The 25215-nt window shown below is 35.8% G+C and overlaps 1 protein-coding gene across 8 annotated transcripts in view; it reads left to right on the forward strand.

The window, feature by feature from the left end:
* LOC141537067 (N-acetylglucosamine-6-sulfatase) overlaps nucleotides 1-25215 on the forward strand; it is a 165601-nt gene that overhangs the window by 62140 nt on the left and 78246 nt on the right. Inside the window, exons 1-2 of one of the 8 annotated variants that reach the window (XM_074257891.1) lie at nucleotides 20177-20958; nucleotides 21032-21315. The exons of 6 other annotated variants lie outside the window; for them this stretch is intronic. In XM_074257891.1, the coding sequence (XP_074113992.1) occupies nucleotides 20928-20958; nucleotides 21032-21315 (315 nt within the window). In that variant the 5' untranslated portion in view covers nucleotides 20177-20927. Of the gene's footprint in view, nucleotides 1-20176; nucleotides 20959-21031; nucleotides 21316-21782; nucleotides 21800-25215 lie in introns of those variants that run through there. One more of the 8 variants, XM_074257899.1, reaches the window with a different exon arrangement.

Consider the following 25215-nt stretch of genomic DNA (forward strand, 5'->3'; position numbering starts at 1 on the left):
GCATGTTGATGCATCGTCGAATATCACGTTGCGAAATTCCTTGCCAACAACGTAACAACGCTTGAGTCAACTGATGAAGATTGTGCAGTTGCGGATAGTCTCACCGCAATCGACGCCCAAGCATGTCCCAAATATGCTCAATTGGGTTCAAATCAGGACTCATCGCTGGATGATTAAGCGTTGTTACGTTGTTGGCGCGGAGAAAAGTTCGCGTACGAACTGCAGTGTGAGGACGAGCATTATCCTGCATCAAAATGAACCGTCTTGCCCCCATGCGTGTGCGCATAGGCAGGACGTGTGGCTCCAGAATTTCGTCGACGTACCTATCGGCAGTCAACGTCCCACGAACGATGACCAACGGGGTTCTGGTATTGAAGGACACGCCTGCCCACACCATGACTGATCCACCATTGAAAGCTGTAACTGGTCTCGTAAAACTATCCCGATCTCGTTCTCTACGACGGCGCCAAACGAGAGATCGTCTATCGCTGCCATGAAGACAAAATCGAGATTCGTCAGTCCATAATACACTGGTCCACTGTCTACGACCCCAATGGTGATGATCATGAGCATAGGCCAATCGGGCTCGGCGATGTCGTGGAGTGAGCATAGGCACGCGATTTGCGCGTCTAGCGCGTAGTCCTTGCTCTCGAAAGCGATTTCGAACCGTCGATGCCGATATGTGTTGTTGGGGAGGACGTTGTCGACGATTGCGAAATTAATGAGCGATCGTGTGGGCATGCGCAGTAGGGTTTCGACGAGCTTCTCGAATGATAGCTCGATCATCACGCTCGGTAGTGATTCGTAGTCTATCTTGACCCGGACGACGATCGTAACTTTGAGTCGCGTTAAATCGGACATAGGCCCGACTGATAACGGACTGGCTCACTCCCATAGAAGCTGCTACTTCCACCTGACTGTAGCCCTCTTGAAGGAGGGTAACAATGCGAGCCACATCTGTGGCAGCTAAATGTCGACGAGGCATATCAAAAGGTGCTTATCAAAGAAAAGCTTACATAAAATTCACGTAAGGAATTTAGGCTAAAAAGAAAACGTAAAATTCAAGTTTTGTGTGAGGAAAAGCCGAACTCCGCGGGAGGTATATCAATTTGTTTTTATTGAATTTTTAAAATGAGATTTAAAACTAAGGCAGTTGTAGCGGACAGAAAAAATTGAGTTAATTATTTTTGACAATAGTGAAGCATTCTGAAGACGATAAAAAAAAAAAAATTAAAAAAAAATTTTTGATAACAAAAATTTCGAAAAAAATTTTCGAAAAAATTGAAAATTTTTTTTTTTTTTTTTCAAATTTCTTGAAAAATCAATCTCTTTGATCGAAAAATAAAGAATTTTGAAAAAAATTTTTTTCAATGGAAAAATGAATAAAAATCACAAAATTGCTCATAATGGTGATTTTTGCGAAAACACAGAATTTGAAGCTTCTGGGCACTATGAACAAAAAATCGCAGCGCTTTGAATTTCTTAGGGATTTTAGGGGACACTTTGAAGTTAAAAATTACCAACGACATCCTTCGTTCATCCATTTTATCCAAAGTTATACCAAGTTATCCAAATATCCTTAATTATGCGAATTTTTGTCTTTTTTCAGTCCGAGTTTTCAATTCAAAAAAATTTTTTCTTCAAAAGCGGTTTACGTTCTCTTATAGAGAATATTGTGTAGTTTTCAAAACCTTCCTTCGATTTCCTATACGGTCATTATTTCCAGAGTTATTGATTTCCAAAGTCAAAAAAAACCTTTTTGCTTTGATTGACGATAACTCCGCGGCAAATTATCGTACAGGCTTTTTGATTACGTCAAATTAAAGGGTATTAAATTTACTAACAGAGCTTTTAAACGAAACAATCGAAAAAATTTTTTTGAAGCCCGTAGACCTTTTTTAAGACGAAAAAAAATTTCGAAAAATTTTTTTTCAGTAGTTTTCTTAGGATTTCTCCAGACCTGACGATGACAAAAAATTTTCATGGTCATATCTAAAAACTAGACACTTGGAGCTACAATTTGCTTTTTTTTTTTTTTTTTTCTGTGCGATCATTTTCCTCGGAGTTACAGCTCGCTGAAAATCACCAAAAAATTTGGAATTTTTTTTATATCCCTTAATTTTTGTGACTAGTGTATATATATATATATATATATATATATATATATATATATATATATATATATATATATATACTAGCTGTTACCCGCCTGCTTTGCTGGGCGTTTACAGAATTGTATTTATAGATTTAAATTTGAAATTTGATTGGAATGTTATATTGACTTAGAGATTCCAAATTCCATCGGAGTAACATTTACCTTTTATCCACGTGATCCTTCTAGCTAATATGTATTGTAACTTTCCATGTGCAATTAATATAACATTCCCGTTGCTTTCTTGAAAAAATGAATAACAATTCATACAACGAAAAAAATTTTAAATGAGCATTGGAAATTTCAGTTAAAGTTATATTGTAGGTCTCATAAGTGAAGTTAAAATCTGCCTAGGTCAAAGTCCAGCGAATTTTGTTGTTAATTAGAATTTTCTCCGTAATAACAACAATTCATCGATTAATGATCAATAAAAATAAAATGTATGTTAATCTCTTAGTCCGTTGACTCAATAGTTACATATGAAGTAAAATTTTAGAAACCTTATAATGATGACTTTTTATCCGCTGCTAAAGAGACGATTGTTGTAAGAAAATATAATTATTAAAAAAAAGAAAAAAATTTTAATTGGTTGTCCTTGGAGGCCATCCCTGTGATTTTTGTTTCTCCTGAGATTCTATTAAATTTTATATCTATAGGAACAATGTGAATTTTTTGACAAACATCACTCCCGCACTCCTATTTAGGGAGGAATTTCGTACGATCCTATTTGAAATGATTTCTACATTGTAAACAAAAAGTTCCAACAAAAGTTTGAGGCCATAAAAACTATTGTTTAAAAATAAGAGATTTTCATTGTTAACGCACGCGTAATCCCTTTTGAAGTCAGAATTCGAGAAAAGCTATTTCTAGCTGAATTTAACATCATATGTGAATTTATTTTGTTATTAATACGCTGAAAAATATGTAACCTTGAAATTATTAAAATATTTTTAACCGAGAACACCATTTTAAACAAATAAATTTTCTTGAGTCAATAGAAAAAATTATTGCCTCAAGGATAATTTCTGGGCAACAATTGATATCGCGACATGTTAAATGCGTAAGAATTATTAGGTAGATGTGTAGGAGGAGGTGGGTAGATCAAAAGTATTTTCAAATTCAAGGTTTGCAGGAGCTAAAGCTCGGATATTAAAAATCTTAATTGTTAACACCTACCCCCGCAATCCATATTATAAGTAGGCTATCATAAAATCCGCTCTTATAGCATTCCTACATCACATACAAAAGATTCTTACCACATTTAAAACCTGTAGAAGTTATAGCTTGGAAATTAAATATCTTAATTGTTAACACCCACCCCTGCAATCCATTTTGAGAGTAGGTTGTTATAAAATTCGCTCTTACATCATTTTGAAATCACTTATAGAAGATTCCTACCAAATTTGAGAACGATGGGAGTTATAGCTTGAAAATTAAAAATTTTCATTGTTAATAGCCACCCCCGCAACCTCTTATGGGGGTGAGGTATCGTAAAATTCGTTCATCGATTATTTTTACATCTCTTACAAAAGATTCCTACCAAATTTAGAGTCGATAGGAGCTATAGCTTGAAAATTAAAAATTTTCATTGTTAAAAGCCACCCCGCAACCCTCTGGGGGTGAGATATCGTAAAATTCATTCATAGATTATTTCTACATCTCTTACAGGAGATTTCTACCAAATTTGGAGTCGATAGGACCTTTAGCTTGGAAATTAAAAATTTTCATTGTTAAAAGCCACCCCCGCAACCCCTGTGGGGTGAGATATCGTAAAATTCGTTCATAAATTATTTTTACATCATTTACAGAAGATTTCTACCAAATTTAGAGTCGATAGGACCTTTAGCTTGAAAATTAAAAATTTTCATTGTTCAAAGTCACCCCCGCAGCCCCCATGGGGGGGGGGGTGAAATATCGTGAAATTCATTCATAGACTATTTCTACATCTCCTACAGAAGATTCCTACCAAATTTGGTGTCGATAGGAGCTATAGTTTAAAAACGGGAATTTTTCATTGTTAACGTCCCCGTAACCCCCCTTGTGGGTGGAATTCCGTAAAATCCGTTCTTAGCTGACCTCTACTCGGCGAAAGGAATATTCCTACCAAATTTCAAGTTTCTAGGTCTGATGGTTCCCGAGATATCGTGATGAGTGACTATATAGATAGGAATCTCTTATATAGATATATAGATATATATACAGGGTGATTCAGAATGACCTTCACAGCGGAAAACTGTAGATAGAGGAGACGATTCTAAGAATAAAGTTCCTTAGTCTCTTTTCGATATTCTCAATAGTTTTTGAGTTATTCAAAATGAAAATGTTGGTCAACTCTAAAGCGACTGGGCATTGTTAAATCTAAAAGCTCTTCGCCATTGGACAGCTTCAATCCTAACTCTTTAAACAATTTCTATGCTAATATCTTAAAGAAACATCCTTCTTGTTCTCGTGAGTTCGTAATGGATTTATCTTCGGTTACTGACAGGAAAGTAAACAGCATTTTCAATTGGTCCAAGATTGATATTGTAGATGTTACAAAGAACTTACAAATTACGGTGCAGAAATCCAAAGGCAAAAGCCCTGATGGGTTGGATCTCAAGTGGCTGAAAAATCATCTACCACAGATCTCGATCTTTCTCATGAACATCTACAATAGATCTATTGACACGTGCATTTTTCCTGATGCCTGGAAGCAGGTCTATATTGTTCCTCTTAATAAAATAAGCGCTCCGAAGTCTATGTCAGATACTAGACCTATAGCAAATGTATCTCATCTTGCCAAAGTATTTGAACGTATATTGGCAAATCAGCTCACGAATTACCTTGAATCGAATAGTATCATTGATGAACATCAATCAGGTTTTCGGAAGCATCATAGTACACAAGCAGCCCTGCTTCGTCTGACTGATGATGTCCGCAAGGCCATTGACAGAGACGAATTAACCTATCTCATTCTATTCGATTTTTCAAAAGCTTTTGACTACGTCAAACCAGAAGTGCTATTCGTAACAATGTATCAAATAGGTTTCTCGACTGAGGTCATTCTTTGGTTCTTATCGTATCTCACAGGCCGATCGCAAGCAGTTCTAAACCATGATTGTTCTACATCTGATGCCATAAATACTACCTTAGGTGTCCCTCAAGGATCTATTCTGGGCCCCATTCTTTTCCTCATTATGATAAATGGAGTGTCGAAACGTCTGAAATTTTGTAAATATGGTTTCTTTGCTGACGATAAATCTGCATATTACCACTTCAATCTTTCCCAACTCGACGATGCGGCATATAAAATCAATACTGATGCTCAAGCAGTAGCTGATTGGGCTAGGGAAGTGGGTCTTGAACTCAACCTTGGGAAAACTAAAGTTATGATTCTAGGGAGTAGCAGGAAATTGAAACTACTTAAAAATTGTGATCTTCCTCAAATAATTGTAGATGGCAATGTTATCCCGTATGTTAGTTCAACCAAACATTTGGGTGTTCACTTATCAGAAAATCTTTCCTGGGATCTTCATGTCTCACATGTCTCTTGAAAAGTCTATTGTACTCTAAATAGCTTCAAATATAGGAAGAATGTACTATCTACCTCAACCCGGAAATTGCTGGTCGCAGCAATGGTTATTCCAATCATTGACTACTGCTCTCTGGTCTTGATAGATATATCCAAAAGACTAAATTACAAATTACAACGTCTGATAAATAATGGTATAAGATTCATTTTCAATCTGAAACGTGATGAGCATATAACATCACATAGACGCTCGTCACAATGGCTCACAGTCAAATCGAAGCAGTACTACTTCTTGGCTTGTTTTTTGTACAAACTTTTTATCTCTGGTGAACCTAGATTCCTTAGAAGCATGTTTGTCGAGGAATCACCTGATATTAGACGTTCTGATAGAGTGGCTGCCAAACAAAACAATATCACATTTAAAATTCCCAATTTCGCAACTACTGTCTACGAACATTCATTTCTGATTTCATCGATACGCCTCTGGAGAGAATTACTACCTGATATCATAAATGCACTTAGCATTGATACTTTCAAGACAAAATCCTACAAATTCTTCCATGACCTTGAGCTTAAAGAGAACTTGATTCCCGGTTTCACTGATAACGATTCAAATCATTAAAATATATATTTCTTTTGATTGTAAAAAACTGATTATATTTTCCTAAATTTTCAAATTGTTCTTAAATTTTTGTTAGCAAAATCTCAATATTGTTATAATACCTATTTAAAGACATTTATTCTCTTACATGTACTTTATATTCTTATATTTTTATATTTTTGCCATTCGGCCATTGCCTTGGCATACAAATTAAATAAATAATAAATAATAAAAAAATAATAAATTGACCAATCACAGACAAGCTTTAGGAATTAAAAAAAATAAAAAAGAATAATAAATAAGTTTAGCACTACTGCCACAGCAGACTTCAAGTTAAACGATATTTATTTAATTTGAAAAGTTCGATTTCTCACAAAAAAAAAAACAAAACATGCAATTACAACCTAGAACGTATTTGTATATTTTTTTTTATCGTTTCCTTTTCACAGAAAACATTATCGACTTAAAATGATGCAAATATTAAAAATATAACTTCCGTTTTTAAATATATAAACTTCAACCAATAACAAAAATTTTTTAAACTAATAAAATTGTCTTACTGAAATAATAGCAATTTCAAATAGACAAAAATATAGATATAGACTATACATAAAATAATTATTGAAAAATCTCTGATTTTGCTTGCTCGGTCTCGCCCAAGACTTCGCTAAGCGCTTGATGTACGTCATAGCATATTTGCGAGACTTAGCGAGACGGCCAGCGAGACGGTTAGCGAGACACTTAGCGAGATGTCCTGCGAGACACTCAGCGAGACGGCCAGCGAGACGTTCTGCGAGACAGCCAGCGAGATGTCTGGCGAGACGTCCAGCGAGATGTCGGGTGAGACGGTCAACGAAACACTTAGCGAGACGGCCAGCGAGACGTCCTGCAAAACAGCTAGCGAGATGTCCAGTGAGACCTCCAGCGAGATGTTCGGCGAGACGGTCAGTGAGATGTTCAGCGAGACACTCAGCGAGACGTCCAGCGAGATGTCCGGCGAGACGGTCATCTCGCCGGACATCTCGCTGGCCGTCTCGCTAAGTCTCGCAAATATGCTATGACGTACATCAAGCGCTTAGCGAAGTCTTGAGCGAGACCGAGCAAGCAAAATCAGAGATTTTTCAATAATTATTTTATGTATAGTCTATATCTATATTTTTGTCTGTTTGAAATTGCTATTATTTCAGTAAGACAATTTTATTAGATTAAAAAATTTTTGTTATTGGTTGAAGTTTATATATTTAAAAACACGTGATTTATTTTGTCAATTCTCCGGAAGTTATATTTTTAATATTTGCATCATCTTAAGTCGATAATGTTTTCTGTGAAAAGGAAACGATAAAAAAAAATATACAAATACGTTCTAGGTTGTAATTGCATGTTTTGTTTTTTTTTTTGTGAGAAATCGAACTTTTCAAATTAAATAAATATCGTTTAACTTGAAGTCTGCTGTGGCAGTAGTGCTAAACTTATTTATTATTCTTTTTTATTTTTTTTAATTCCTAAAGCTTGTCTGTGATTGGTCAATTTACATTTTGAATAACTCAAAAACTATTGAGAATATCGAAAAGCGACTAAGGAACTTTATTCTTAGAATCGTCTCCTCTATCTACAGTTTTCCGCTGTGAAGGTCATTCTGAATCACCTTGTATATATATATATATATATACATGGTAGCTATTCTATTTGAAGTTTAGTATTTTTACGTAATAATTATCCGTAACTCCTATTCTTTCCCGCTTCACAGCATTATTTTCGGATTTGAAAAATGCTAACCGTAATGCCACACCGTCCATCTTACGGCTCAGTTTGGGCATTTCCGCTGAAAATTCAAAATTTGGCCGGAAGTGCCCAATTAAATCTGCTGTTAAAAATTCTATGAAAATCGAATAAATCCTCTCCCCTCAAAATATCGCAGAAAATGCCCAAACACAGCCCCTGTTAAAAGCGGAACTCACAATTCCAATTTTAAAAGGTCCTCCAAGGAAGTTACATTTTGGCACACCTAATATATATATATATATATATATATATATATATATATATATATATATATATATATATATATATATATATATATATATATATATATATTATAACGAGAATTTTTAAAGTCGATCCAGGTGTTTGATCGCTACAGTGTTCCCCGCTTCCAAACCTTGGCGGGAATCGCCAATTTATAATCGGGTTTTCCTTGGGGTTTTACGGGAACTTACTTCTTACTAAAATTCTAAATTATACTTCGGTATCTTCCCGATTTTGGTTTCTGGTCTCAGTAAAAATAGGGCGCCAGGTAATTTTTAATCACTGGAATTACCAAACCAGTGAAAACGTAATCAGATAATTTTTATTCGCTAGGAATTATCAAACCTGCCAAACTCAAACTAAAACTTAAATATAAACGTACACGTAACCAAAACTTAAACGAGATTAGATAATTTTTGATCGCTAGAAATTATCAAACTAGCCAATAAACGTAAACGTACCCGGGAACACAAAACTTAACAAAATATAAACCAAAGACCGGAAAGACAACATGATACCTCGGGGTTGCTCAGTGTGCTGGTTTGTGGAGAGAGGATGTGATTCGAGTAGAGAGTGGATCCATGATTGCAATGACTTTATTCGCAACACCATGAATTCATGCTCAACCAAAATCCTCATTTATTTAACCAAAACTTTATCTTAAATAACAACCTTGAACATAACTGCGACAAAATTATCGGAACGATATAACTAACAATAGGAAACGCTATAGTCATGTTACAGACTCTTACTCTTATACAATTAAACAAATAAAATAAATAAATCTTAAAATAACAATCTCAAATAAATAAAATGAATCTAAACAACTTGAACAATATTCTCAAATAAATCTGTCAACGTACTCTAGATTATTTACACACAAAAGTATTCTAAGTAGAGACCCGCAAAAGAACTCAGACTCGGCCAATATAACCAACTTTATTTACTTACATAAATTCCAGTAATGTTTTGGTGACCTTGGGTGGCTTCTTGGTCGCAAGTTCGAGGTGGCGGGTGGGTTATTATGTAATAATTATACTTGTTTACACCGGTATATTTAATTAACAAATATATTCAGATAAATCAAATAGAAAATATTAGCAATTATAACTACACTGATTATAATAAATTTAGTTATGAACCAGTAATGCACTTAAAACTAATAAATCGACAGCTAGTGTCTAGATACAGAGAATCGGTAGTGAATACCTAGATATTATATGATTTATAATCTATATATATATAAGCGAAATACCACTCACTCACTTATCACGAGATCTCCAAAACTATTCGCCCGATTGACTTGAAATTTAGCATACTTACTCCATTCGTGATGTAGACGCTCACTAAGAACGGATTTTACGCAATTCCTAGCTATAATGAATTTTTCGTCTACCATCACGTATGCTACTCCCTCCCCTCCCTCTCATTCTTCCCCTCCTCTCCCGTGACTTCTTCCCCCTTCCCTATATATCTCTCTCTTTTTTTTTTTTTTAGAAAATGTCATTTTGATTCGCCAATCTAAGAAACCCATCAAGTGGCACCCATCAATTATAGAACTCACCCCCCCACGCTAATCAACCGTTGCCATGATTACCGTTGATATGGATACCGTTGCCATGGATACCGTTGCCATGGTTACCGTTACCATGGATACCGTTGCCATGGATACCGTTGCCATGGTTACCGTTGCCACGGTTACCGTTGCCATGGTTACCGTTGCCATGGTCACAGTTGCAATGGTTACCGTTGCTAAAACAACTATTAAAATGAATAAATTGTAATAATAAATTCGGTTGTAAACTAAATTCAGAGGAATGATTAGAATAAAAGTAGAAAGTTACTAAATATTAATATTCTATACAATTATTATTCAACAGTATTATTCTACACAATGTTAGGCAAATACATGGATTTTCATCGATTGCTTGTTGGGACAGTAGGAATTCATAATCATACTTTTTCAAGAAAGAATAGCTAAATCATTAATAACTGAAATAGCTAATATGTTTTGAAATGATCATGAAGGATAAACTCCATTATATCATAAAACAGATAAATATAATATAAATATTAATGTTGATATTGTTAAATGATTACACTGATTTAAATGATTAAAAATAAAATGGTAAATTGTGTGTGATATATGTAGGAGCTGTTCTATAGAGAGATTGACTCATCACGATATCTCGGGAACCATCGGACCTAGAAACTTGAAATTTGGTAGGAATTATACTTTTGCTCTGTAGAGGTCAGCTAAGAACAGATTTTAAAAAATTCCACCCCCAAACGGGTTCGCGGGGGCGTTAACAATGAAAAACTCCAGTTTTTAAACTGTAGCTCCTATCAACTCCAATTTTGGTAGGAATCTTTTGTAAGAGATGTAGAAATAATCTATAAACAAATTTCACGATATCTCACCTCACAGAGGGTTGCGGGGGTGGGTATTAACAATCAAAATTTTTAATTTCCAAGCTATAACTCCTACAGACTCCAAATTTTGTAGGAATCTTCTGTGAGAGATGTAGAAGAAGTCCATGGGAAAATTTTACGATAGCTCATCTCACAGGGGTTTGCGAAGGTGGGTGCTAACATCAAAAATTTTTAATTTCCAAGCTATAGCTCCTATAGACTCCAAATTCTCATTTCAAATTTTTTTCTTCGTGTCAATTATTATTCATTTTTGAAAAAAAGGCCACGCAAACATTATAGTGATTGCACATTGAAAGTTACAATGAATATTAGCTGGAATAAGTTCATAGATAAAAGGTATATGCTTTGTTAAGTCGAAAACGCAACTAAAATTTAATTATTTTTATCCTAGCCGTTAGGCTAATAGATAAGGATCTGAAGCTTACAGGAAAAATTTTGTGAAATAAATAATGATAAAATATGAATTAAATTTCATAGATATATTTTAAAATTCTAGTACAAATTTCAATTTGGAATACAAAGAAATACACAAAAACGAAACTTACAATTTTACACTTACTCAATACTTGTGTCACCGTTTTTTGTCTGCTTCAGTAACAAAAAAAAGTAATTAAATTGAATCTATTTTAAACAACGTGTACGAAATGAAAAATTTTAAATTGTATAATGAATTGATGAAACTTGGGACTACTCCAAACCTTGACCTCGTGTTGAGGTGGTAAAAACTAGAACTGGACTGATTTGAAAAACTTGGAAAACTGAAATCGACAAGACCTTGTGGGCGGTGACATTTTCCTAAAGTCTATGTTCCGGGGAAACTCTAGGCCAATTACAATAACACTCAGTGGTCCGAGTTTCCCTTTCTCAAGGAGCCCATCGCTTCGGGTTGCGCACTACTTCTTCCACGTTGTCTCAAGGACCTGTTGACCCCCTTCTCTTAAATTCTATATTTAATAATTAGAAAGGAATTATTATTAAATTTTTACCCTTTTCACTATTTTAAATTATTAATTAAAATATAATTTCCGATGATCATATCTTATTATTCTACTCACGAGGTATTATTAAATTAGTTAGCTAAAAATTAATTTGTGTATAGATTACAAATTATCATTAGTTTCTTAGATCTAAATTTTTCTTTTTATTTAAGTCGTTATGTCATTCGAAAATAAAAGAACCATTTATTTATTTTTTTTTGTTTAGACTTAAACTATAGTTATTTAATTTTTGTTTCTTAAATTATCAACATTTATATTTTTTTTTGTTGATACTAGAATTATCATGACATTCCTTTTTATTTTTTTCTTTTATCATTATTTACTTTCGTTGTATTTAAACTATTGTTTATATATACATTTATTTTGTTATCGAAAACTTCTATTTCGGATTTCGACAAAGTTTAAAATTCCATTAGGGTATTTGTTCAGGCTTAAATCTCTTAGTGTGGTCAGGCCCAGCTAAAACTAAATTTTTTAAAAATAAGTTTCTTCTGAAAATACTATTGATAAATTTGAAGATAACAAAAATTTGAGATAACAAAGTAAATGTACGTAACTACAAAATTACAAAATTATTACTAAAATAATTAAAGCCTATTCAATATTAAATAAAAATGTCGAACATTGAGTCCGACATAACAGCTTATTCGATGAAATTTGGAATTTGTGAAAGTCAAAACAATACTCTAATCAAATTTTAAGTTTAGATCGAAAAATACAATTCTATAATTGCCCAGCGAAGCGGGCGGGTAACAGCTAGTATTAATATAAAGATAATTAGTACGTAAGGGATCGACAGCTAGTGTCTTGTTTGTCGGTAGTAAATACCTAATAATTGAAATAATTGTATTGTATATGCTATGACTGACGAGGTCGAAGTGCCGGTCGATGCTCCAATGCGTCGGGTATTCGGTTTTTCCCCTACTTTCCTCTTACGGCGCCTAAATATCGACCGAGTTCGATTAGGATAGTACTATTTTCAAGAAAATGTCGCGCAGCTGATCAAGTGGACAATTTGTATTGTCTCAATCCCCTTCACCAAGCCGAGACATACTCTTGAAAAGAAAGATTGATTATGCATTAAATGCAAAGAAAATAATTTTTAAACATGTGATAGATACAAAATAAGAAATTAAAATATTTCGAGAGAGGCAGCACGGGGTACCGGTAACGATGAATTGGAGGTCCATCGGTACTCCGATCGCGTGACTTCGACCTCTTCTATGAGAAAAAAATAAAAATTACTTATAATAGTAATAATAGGAACTTAACATATAATTATGTGATAATACAGCTGAAATGTAAAGAAAATTAGTATATTGGCCTTTACAAGGGAAAATGAAGATGAATAGATTAATGATACATTGGTGATAAGATGAATTATTTTCGGAGGGTACGTAGATGGTCTCGATGGAAACGTTCGATGTCTTCCTGAGTGTTTTTTGTAGCAATACAATTTCTACATCCTGGGTAACGACGATTGCAGCCTCTGCATTGAGGATCGAAAAAATTGGACTGGTAGCCCACATCCAGGACAGCGTCCCCGGTAGAGATCTCGTTGTTCTTTAGTGTGTGGCCGGAAGCACGTTTCTGTTGTCACCTGATCCTGGTAACCTACGTAGCACATATCGTCTCCATGGCAGTTGGCATGCTGATTTCTTGTGACTTCGCTTTCTGCAATTTTGGCATCCTTCGGAAATGAACAGGGCCTGGGCTTAGCTCGTGACTGTCTGAATCCGAGAATCCTGCCTGTTCTAATGCAATAAATATGGTTTTACTGTTGCTCATGTACTTTGGATGGCCTTGCGGAACGCTGTATAATCCATAAATCGTATTCTATTATGGATCACGACTGTTGGCTCGTTTGACTTTCCAGAGCTGGGCTCGGCAGCGGCGTTGGCTGTGTCTTGTAAAAACTGCTTATAAGCGGCTTCACAGGAGATCAACAGTAGCTGTTTGGCGGTTGGCTGCGTTTGTGCGTATGGTAACTCACTCATGATGGTAGCGACTGATGGTTTTATGGGAGCATTCTTAGTGATGACTCCTGTCTGTCGATGCTTAAGTGATTCTTTGAGTTGGTCTTAAGTAGATGGTACACATCTTCCAAGCGATTTGCGAAGTGTTTTACTCACTCTGGACGTTCTGGTGACGACAAATGTTTGTTGGGAACTATTTGAGTCGAAACAGCTCGGTTGATCCGTGCATGGAGTTTTGCGAACTCACTTTTCGACATGCCCTGCATTTTGAGGCTGCTGGCGTCAATGGAATTGATGAGAATTTTCCAAATAACATCTGGGTGACGGTGACGGTAGTATCCGGTGGCTTGATGATCTCTGAAGATTCGCTGGTCTCCGAGGGAGGTGGTAATGAGATTAATGGTGTTTGATAAGGTGAAATGTATGAATGACTAGAAGCCTTCATTGTCGGGTCAAGCAGGCTGTCCTGACTCGCTGAATCAGACTCCTCGTCGGAGTTGGTGAAACGAATGTTTGGCATTGTACAATGTGATCTGAAATATATTGATAATAATTAGTTTTGACGTTTTGACCGCCTTGGGATCTTTAGATCATTAAGGTAGTGTGTGCCCAGGCTGTTGCCTGCTAGGTCTGTCAGCTGGATCACTAATGGGCTTATAATCTCGGTAACGATTGCGGGGCCAGAATATTTAGGGGCTAGTTTAGCACTATAGCCGTCTACTTTCTTGCTTAATTTTTTATTTAAGTAATAAACATGGTCTCCTACTTTTAAATCAATCGGTTGAGCAGAGAATTTATTTTCGTATTGTCTACGAGTGCGTTCCCGAGCTTTGAGCATGTGACTCTCTACCAAATGTCTTAGTTCGTCAAGTCGGTTTGCTCGACTTGTCCACATAGCAAGGTCAAAGTCAGTTAAGTCAATGTGGGTGTTAATGCTTTGTATGAGGGGTGGATCTCGCCCATGATTTAAATAAAATGGGGATACATCAAGGGCAGTGTGTACAGAAGTATTATAGGCAAATTTTAAGTCAGGTAAATGTTCGTCCCAATTTTTCTGGTTTTGTCCGGTAAACGCAACGATCATCGGTTTAATTGTGCGATTGCAGCGTTCTACTGGATTCGCGCTAGGATGACCAATGGGAGTGGGGGTGAGTTGAATGTTATGTTGCTTAATAAAGTCTAGTACATCTTTATTCATGAATTCTTTGCCATTATCAGAGATAATTTGGCGGACAGGGCCCCAATGGGCTATGACTTCGTGTAGATGTTTTTTAATAGACTTCCCGGTTCGCTGTTTTAAAGGGAATATTTCCAGGTATCTGGTATAGAGGTCTTCAATTACTAACGTATACTGGTTTCCAGTTGCGGATCGAGTGTAAGGACCAATAGTATCTATCGAGATAATAGACCAAGGTTGTGTTGGGGGACGTGTGCCGATATACCCGCGGGATTTTGTCTGATCAGACTTGGTCTGAAGACAAGTTTCACACGAATTTACAAATGTGACAATGTCACGGAACATTCCGGGCCAGTAATGAGTTTCGCGGATGCGTTGATATGTTTTGTCAATACCTAAATGACCAGATGTGACTTCACAGTGAGCCTTTTCAATATGTGTTTTAATCTCGGGTTCTCGTAATACGATTTTCCACGCATTTAAATCACCTAAAATTTCTTTAATAATTGTGGGTCTAAAATAGTATAGCTGATCATTCTCATATTTCCACTCAGGGTATTGGTTCGGGAATTTACTTATTACTCGGACTTTTTCATCGTACCAGCTTATCGTGGGATCAGTGATGGTGTTTCGATGGGGATTATTATCAGAGTTCTCATAAAGGCGCGACAACGCATCTGGTGCCTCATTTTGAGTACCTCTATAATGAATTATATTTAATCTATAGGCTGAAAGATCAATTGCCCATCGAGCTAGACGACCTGCTGGATCTTTTAGGTTATACAGCCATTGTAGCGCAGAGTGGTCGGTATAAACGGTGACAGGTAATCCCTCTAAATACCCACGTAACTTCCGTAAGGACCATATTACCGCAAAGCATTCCTTTTCAGTGGTCGTGTAATTGATTTCTGCTTTGTTAAGTGGTCGGCTGAGACAAACAATTAAATTTTCTTTGACGGCTGTGGGGTCATACTGTGTCAGGATTGCGCCTAAGCCAGTATTACTGGCATCAGTATATAGACGGTACGGTCTGTCTGGTTCCGGTAATATTAAAGTCGAAGCTTGGAGTAAGGCTTTCTTAGTTTCGATGAATGCGTTCTTTTCAGCATCGGTCCACTTCCACTCTTTGCGGACGCTGGTTAATTTATTTAGTGGATCCTGGATTTTTGCTATATTTTTTAGATGTTTGTGATACCAGTTAATGAGTCCATTGAACCTACGTAGTTCTTTACGGTTTTGGGGCCTAGGATAATTTGCGATTGGTTCTAAACTTGTGGGATCTGGGCTCATACCTTTTTCATTAATTATGAAGCCTAAAAATTTGACTTCGGATCGGCCAAATTGACTTTTTTCCTCATTCATTTTCAAACCCGCTCTTCGAAATGCCTCGAAGACGGCTCGTAAGTAAATTTTATGTTCTTCAACAGTGCTACTGATAATTATCCAATCATCTAAATATGCGAATATCTTTTCTTCCGCAGAGGTCGCATGTGTGGCGTCTGTTTTCCACAGTAATTCGATAACCATACGGCGAACTTCATCAGTTAATTCCTGATAGGTGCTTGGTGCATTTGCCAACCCGAAAGGCATACGGATCCATTCGAATAGCCCACGGCCATCGACACAGAATGCTGTGTATTTTCGTGACTCAGGCGAGATTTCGATTTGATGAAACGCGTCACTGAGATCAATGGTGGAGATGATTTTGGCTCCACGGAGGCTGGATAAGATGCGATGCATAATTGGCAATGGATATACTGATTTCCGAGTTTTCCGATTAAGGGGACGATAATCTATGCACATTCGCCAGGTATTGTTTTTCTTTGGAACCATTACTGGTGAACAGGCCCAACTGCTATCAGACGGTCGAATATACCCTTTTATTAACAATTCGTCTACTCTCTCATGCAACGCTTGCATTACTGGAGGACTACGCCGATAAGGTTTACATCTAACTGGAGTCTCATCGCTAACTTCGATGTGATGTTGCACTAGATGGGTCAACCCTAGATTTGCAGTTTTATTTTTATCAAATTCACTAGTGAGGAAGTTTTGGAGTTCAGTGCGCTCAGAAGAAGTTAGAGCATTTATAGAAAATACCGCGTTTTTAGTGGAACGTGAACAAAATTGGTGCCCTTTGGGGTCGTTTCCTAATCTCCAGGTAGCAGTTTTTGACTCTACTCGGATGTCTGCGAGTTTCTAGAAGTCTAGGCCTAATATAACTGGTGTTGAAAGACCAGGAAGTACACTCAGCCATGTGAAGACCGCGTGTCCGTCTATTTCGATTCGAAAGGGGGCCCCACCCTTGGTGTATGCCGACCCAGAATCTGCTAGTGTAACTCCGTGAGTACTGGTGGGGTCTGGCCCTAACTTTTGGAGTTCGCTGCCTTGTATGGTGAGGTATGCTGCCTCAGATATATAGCTTCTTTCACTTCCACTATCTAATAAGGCCTCTATCGTATGGGAATTGATTATAATCCTGGCTATCATTCGGCTTACCTCGACTGGGGGTAATAAACTAGCAATAGTGGGTTTGTCATGGCTGGTAGCACCGTGTATCGGCATCGAATAGTCTGTAATTTCGTTATAAGAAGCTTGAATTTTTAATTTGGGGTTCATGGGTTGGTCTGTTTCGTCATCAGATTCATAATCTTCGAATTCTGAATCAGAAACAGGTGCATCATGTAATGCATGAACTAAATTGGAACCATAACTTCCAGGAAGATCTTCAGGAGTTGAGTTTTTAGCATTAACCATAGAGTCTGGAGGGTAAGTTGTAACGGTTACTGCCTCCGAAGGCTGTTTAAGGGGTAAATCTATTTCCGAGGCTTCGTTAGCCCTGGTTAGTGTTTGATCATCCACCAGGGCGCTTACTCGTTTTTTGACTTTGGGTTCCTTGGTGGTATGGGGAAACCCGCTCGTTTCCGCATTTCATCCGTGGTTGGCATACAACAAACGTTGGCGGTATGCCCTGTTTTACCGCATCGTTGGCACACTGATGGTTGTGAGATGGGTGTATCGAGTTGCAGCTTTTCAAATAATAATTGGAACATATTTTGAAAATATTCTGCAGAAAGCGAGGGAGGATTTCGAGTCGAATTACCTGAGTTAGCTGGTTTACGCTGTGAAGAATTATTATTGGTTATGAAGTCTAATGAAGTTTGATCTGTGGCGTAATCGATGACAGGACTGTCATCTTGGATTTGTTTCTCAGAAGTAGCTTCGTCTAATTCGGTCACAGCGCTTAATTTTGTTCTCAACTTTATTGTTTTTGCAGGATAATTAGTTCGAGGTTTATCCATTGTCTCCATTTGAGGTAACTGGGAAGAATTTACAACGGGTTGCCAGGCGCTTACGCGAGCATAAAGTTCAGGATAATTGAAAATATTAGCATCTGCGAACGTTATTAAAAAGTGATGATTAAATTTCCGTACGATGATCCTGATTTGCTTTTCTTCCGGTAACGGCTCCTCTAACTGAGAGACAGCACATTGCATTCGATTGACAAACGATACCCCGAGCTCATCACGGCCTTGCTGTGAAGCGAAAATTTCTTGTAATATTGACTCGTCTGACTGATGACTTTGCCAGACTTTAAAGTGAGACTTGAAAACGGGCCACGTTATGAACAAATGTTCATTTTGATAATACTATTCCAGTACATGTCCGGTTAGTGTAGTGATTATGACCGACCTAAAATTTTCAAGCGGTATTTCGTGGCTTGTCATGCGTTGTTCGATAATTTTGAGATATTTTTTGGCATTAATATTTACTGTCGCGTCTCGCGATGGGAATGTGACATTCCAAAATTTAGCAATTCGGCTTATCTCATTTGGACGCATGGATGTGTTGGCTTGCCATGTATTCGTTGGGGCAAACTGTGTGTTAAAATTGGGGTAGGAGTAGTGTATTGTAGGCATCGGAGTATTGTTGTATATGTACTGAGGTATACTTTGTGGCAATGTGTGCTGTTGAGGCCCGGCTCCGCCGGCCATCGTGGTTAAGGAGGGAGTTTGTTGCGCGTACGGTAAACGCGCAGCCCCACCTTGGGTTGCACTAGTACTTGTTGTATGCATGGGTATAAACTGAGAGGAGGGATATTGCTGTCCGTACATCGTTGATGGGATTGCTGTGCTAGGAAATAGCTCTCGTGGTTGTAAAGTTGACATATGCGTGTTATGCATATAGGTATTAGTATAGGTAACGTCTGACATGGGCATGTGTGTGGACTGCGTTACTGTAGCAGCTACAGAGGTGTGAAGGTTTTGTTGATCCGATCTTAATGCGGCTACTTCCATTCGTAGCTGATAAACAACATTTTGTAAAGTCTGTGCAGGGTGATTAGAAATTTCTGCATCAGGGAGATTTTGTATCCCACTTACGTTAGTTACTGAACTGTCTAAGCCGTCCGTTGCCGTATGAGTAGTACTGTTTAGGATTGTATTTACCGCCGTGGGTATACTTGTTAAGTCTTCCGTTTGGTGAGGAATCGGTGGGATGTCAGTTATTTGTGAGGTAGATTGTCTTGGCTCAGTTGTCACGGGTACGAGGGGCCGAATTACAGGCGTACGAGGAAACATTATGCCCAAAGATTATTTCGTCTCGTTACTGTAGCTTTGATTCGTTATACTGAAATTTTATGGGGGCTAAGTTATTATCTTTAATATTACCTGTAATTTTATTTTTATAATATTACCGAAATATTCATTCGTTTTATCGAAGGTATACTTTAATGTTAATCTTAAAGATGAATGGCAGACTTAGCAGAGAACATGACATCACTATTTTAATTTCAAGGTTACCATATAATAATTTTTCAGATATTTATTTTTTGTACAATGCTAAACCTACTTAACGAATAAAGTCTGAGCTCTTGCACGATAAGGATAATCTGTTGATGAATTTTCTATTGAAATTTTACAACTTTAGAATTAAATTTTTCGACACTTGTATTGGATAAGTCTTTTCAAACATAAAGATTATACAAAATTCAACACTGAAAATGGAATTTTCAATAAAAATTTCCAAAATGAAAAATTCCTTTTTTTTTTTGAAATTTTTTTTCTTAAGAAAAGTTTTGTAATAAAACTTTCCGTCACCGGGGCAGGTTCACAGAACACGGCGTCTCTGTTCGAGCGCCATTGAAATGAAATTTTAATTCTACCAACAATCAAAATTTTCCTATTAAGCCTTTCAGCCTTGCGGATACGCTGGAGACCTAATAAGTTTTCTTATAATTAATGAGACAATACCGTGTAGGAAATTTATCCGCTAAATTTATGATAACACGACCTGCGGTAACGGAGAGTTTTTTGGCGTTAATATTTGTCTTTTGCGTAGAGACCCGCGAAAGAACTCAAACTCGGCCAATATAACCAACTTTATTTACTTACATAAATTCCAGTAATGTTTTGGTGATCTTGGGTGGCTTCTTGGTCGCAAGTTCGAGGTGGCGGGTGGTTATTATGTAATAATTATACTTATTTACACCAGTATATTTAATTAACAAATATATTCAGATAAATTAAATAGGAAATATTAGCAATAATAACTACACTGATTATAATAAATTTAGTTATGAACCAGTAATGCACTTAAAACTAATAAATCGATAGCTAGTGTCTAGATACAGAGAACCGGTAGTGAATACCTAGATATTATATGATTTATAATATTAATATAAAGATAATTAGTACGTAAGGGATCGACAGCTAGGATAGTACTATTTTCAAGAGAATGTCGCGCAGCTGATCAAGTGGACAATTTGCATTGTCTCAATATATATTACGTAAAGAAATCGCAGAAGACTTGAAAGATGCGTTGAGATTTGAAGGACATTATATTGTGCACTGGGATAGAATTTTATTCTATAGAAAATTATTGACAGATATCACTGGAACCGAGTCTATAGACAGACTTCCAATCATTCTGACATCACGTGGTGTTGAACAATTGTTAGGTGTGCCGAAGCTAAAGTCGGAAAGTGCCAATGATCAAACAGTTGCTATCCTAGAAACTTTGAATCAGTGGGGTGTTAGCTCATACGTCAACGGGATGTGTTTTGACACAGCAGCTGTTAATACAAGTTGGTTATGAATATAATTTAAGCTTTTTATCCAGATCATTTACGATTTTTGTTTATTTAATTCATTTTCTAGGAATTCATCATGGTACTTGTGCTGAAATAGAGATGGCTTTGAATAAAGATTTGATACATTTACCTTGTCGACATCACATTTTTGAACTCGTTTTAAAAGGTGTGTTTGAGGTATATTGGCCGACCTCATCAGGCCCAAACGTACAGTTCTTCTGGACATTCAAAAATAAATGGAATGAGCTTGATAAATCAAAATTCAAGGCTGGAATAAACGATAGCCTTGTTAATAGAGTTTTGTCGGATAGTAAACAAGTGTTAATTACTTTGAATGAAGAAAATTTACAGGTACATAATCATAAATTTGGCTTCATAAAAATTATACACGCAATATGATATTAGTGAAGTTTTCTGATACTTCTCGCTTTTATTAAATAATATAAATTAAATTTCTTATGGATTCTACATAGGTTTATCAACCGAGAGACGATTATAAGGAGCTTTTAGAGCTGTCATGGATTTTTTTGGGGAAAACGCCAAAAAATAACTTTTCATTTAAATATTCGGGTCCAGTTCATCATGTTCGTTGGATGGCAAAAGTCATTTATTCTCTAAAAATATTTCTTTTTAAAGAAGAACTTGATTTAACACGGCGAGAAAGCAACGGTTTGCGTGAAATATGTATTTTCTTTGTGAAAATATATTTAAAAGCTTGGTTCACTACTCCATCAGCAATTCTGGCTCCAAACAATGACTTGACCTTCATGCAAGATTTAATTAAGTACATCAGAGATATTAACAGTGCCGTATCGAAAGCAGCTTGTTTGAAAATGTAAAATCATCTCTGGTATTTAAGTAAACATTTAGCAATTATTTCTCTTTTTGATGAGAATGTGTCACTAATCGTTGTAACAGAGTAAATTTACCCTGTATCGATAAATCGCCGGATATCGATAATTATTCGACGCAGCACTGGCGCGTCTCGATCTTCGGGACCTATTTAACATAAAGTGGGATTATTTTGGGGTTTACGTGCGAGCAAACATATTTCCAACCGGCAGAAGTAGTTGAGTGACCAAGACAAGTGCCAGCAGAAAAGTCCAAAGGAGGAAACCCACTGGATCCAAGGAGTCTTCTTCTATTTCAAAATTTTACAAGGTATTGAGACTTTCTATATACATGAGCCGCGGGGTCATATACTCGGCTCATCCAACTACTTCTCAATTTTATCTATCAATTTACTTATTTAATTAATTAACTTTTTTCAATAATTAATAATTATAGTTCAATAATTAATTAATTGCAATTTTCGATTCGATAGTTTTCGTTGAGAGTACCTCAAGGGGGTTTATGGCCGAGGACTGCTCAAAGACCTTGTGGTGTTAATTGTCGTGAAAATTTTATTATTTTATTAATTATAAATAATTCCGAACATCGGAAAAATCGGTTCACTTACAACTATTTTATTCAATAAAATAAAACCGAATAATAAATTCTTCGAGAATTTCCATTGTCTTTTCGCAGACTAGTTAAGTATCGATTGAATCGTACAACGCAGTTAATTCATACCCAAGGTCAAAAAGTTACCACGCATTAGCGAAAAATTGGCATCTGTTTTGAGCGCGCAAATATTTTATTAATTATTTCATGAAATTATTAATTGAAAAATTATTTTATTTTAATGTTAAATTTTACCAGATATTAATTATCGTCTGTTATATTAATTATTGAGAATTGTTTATTAAACCTGGCCAAAATTTATGATTTTATTTAACTGAGAAAAATTATTTAATTATTTAATTAACTAATCGGAAATCCCACGAGGAAAATTTTATATTGAACGTAAGTTCTGGAAAAATTTATCTAATTAATTTTATTTCATCATCGTGAAAAATTCTTAAGAATTTATTTAGCAACGTGGATTATTAAGTTCGAGATTCATAATTAAAATTGTTGAAAAAATCTACAAGAAATTGATTTATTTTAATGTTGAGAATTAAACTCGTGACTAATTTAGCGAAAATTTGGAAGTCGGATTAAATTCGGATTTTAGAGAATTAAATTGTTAATTGAAATATTTGGTAATTTTAATTATTAGCTGATGAATAAATAGTTGAGTCAATGTAGTAATTTGGAAAAGTAAATTTTTGTCAATTCTTTTAATATTCAAAAAAATAAAATAAGGTAAAATCAGTGTGTGTGAAGACGTGTGGGTTGTGTGTGATAGCGAGTGTATACATCCTCTGCTTGTTGATGTTTTGCCGAGTAGAGTGATCCAAAATCTTAGAGCGTGAGAGTCCGGTGGACAGCGCGATGTAGTTAACCATCACGATCTCTACTTGTTGATGTTTTGCCGAGTAGAGTGATCCAAAAAGCTTAGAGCGTGAGAGTCCGGTGGACAGCGCGATGTAGTTAACCATCACGATCTCTACTTGTTGATGTTTTGCCGAGTAGAGTGATCCAAAAAGCTTAGAGCGTGAGAGTCCGGTGGACAGCGCGATTTAGTTAGAAACTGCAGTATAGACGCTCCGTAAGAGGGTACTGTCAGGATTAAGAAATTTTTGTGTGTGAGTGTGAGCGTGTGCACCTTATTATCTTATTTTTGTTATAAATAATAACCGGTTATATTGTTAAATAAAAATTTATTTATTTCAGATAATCTTCCTCACTCTCTCTCCCTGTAAGATAAGCTCTCTGCTCTGGACCGGTTCCAGGAACTGTGATTAAAAATCCTGGTGGCACCCTTTTGTTGATAAATTTAGCTTTCAATTTTGTTTAGTTTATTAATTAATTAAGGAGCCAATCTGAGCGGACAAAACCCGTTACATCGTCGAACAAAAAATGATTTGAGCTTTGAAAAAGGATGGACGCACCGATTCAAAGAAAAAATTTGAAATTGAGCCAACAAATTTAGATACTTTACTATCACAAGATATAAGTAATTTTATTTCGAAAAAGATTGATTATATTTCAAATATTTGATTTACCCGTAGACTTTATTGATAAAGACGTACAATTTTGGACTCAAGATGAAAGTTATCAAGATGTAGCAGAAAGAGGAGTTGCATTTATAGAAGAGTACAACAAATGTCTCACAAAAGACGAAGAACAGCTGCAATACTTATTGCAAGTGGTTATGAATCACCGTCAAAAATATCCTAATTGTAACAAAAAAAATTTGATTTGATTCTAAAATAATGCAAAAAAACAAGTTATAAAAATAAAAAATTTTATTTTGATTGAATAATTGTTTGAAGACAACTTTTATTATTTTACATTACCTCATAATCAACTTTAAATAAGAACTGGGAATTTGAATATCGCTACGCGGGTGCCTTAATTTTAAGCAATAATGAATTGTGGATCGTTTTTTGCGAATAACAAATTTGGGAGGTAAAAATGATAAAAATCACGAACAATATGTTGTTTTATGTGTTTAAGGGATTTTTTTGTAAAAAAAATATAAAAGATTGTGAAAGTCATCATATATTATTTTCGGTTGAAGTTTAACTGCGAATAACTTTTAATCGAGTTGACTTAGCGAAAAATTATATCAGACCTTTTTTGTAGGCCGTTCAATTTCCTACAAAAATATCTATTTAGTTTTACCTCACAATAATTTGTTGAGATACATCAAAATTCAAAAAAAAAAAATTCCCGTGTTATTTAAATGGGAAATCAAAAATCACCACGTGACTCTCTAGATATTCAAAAATCACCACGTGACACCTCTAGATATTGATATTAAGAGCTCAAACTCTATCAGAATTTTTTTTTCGTCATCTTGGTCGATATTTTCGCGGTAGGTAAAGAAAAAAAAATTAATAGTTTTTTTTGGTCCACCCTAATATATATTGTATTGTATATTTATTGTTCTAAGATTATTTAACATCTCAGTTACAATAATAATGTTTGGAGACACATGGTCTATAGTAGCCTCTATAAGGGGATAAGCTATTGACATTTAATTTATTGCAGATAATTAATAATATTTTTTAATGCAAAATTAATAGTAGAAATAGTGATCGTAATAAATATATATATAAATAGTTGAATAAATTCAAGGAGATATCTTTTTGGAGGCCTATAGAAGGAGGGAGTAGACTTCGGTTCAAAAGATTAAACATGCTCGACGGTGTATGGCTGCTGTCAGGTACCTGGCAATATTTTCGATATTCTCTCTGAGGTGGCTGCTGAGTATGTACACGGTTCGCAGGTTTGCAGAGTAAGAGCTAGTAAATTTGATCA

The sequence above is a fragment of the Cotesia typhae genome, unplaced genomic scaffold (assembly GCF_013202065.1).
Source record: "Cotesia typhae breed Kobodo isofemale line unplaced genomic scaffold, CoteBio_Ctyphae scaffold_58, whole genome shotgun sequence".
Classification (NCBI taxonomy): Eukaryota; Metazoa; Arthropoda; class Insecta; order Hymenoptera; family Braconidae; genus Cotesia; species Cotesia typhae.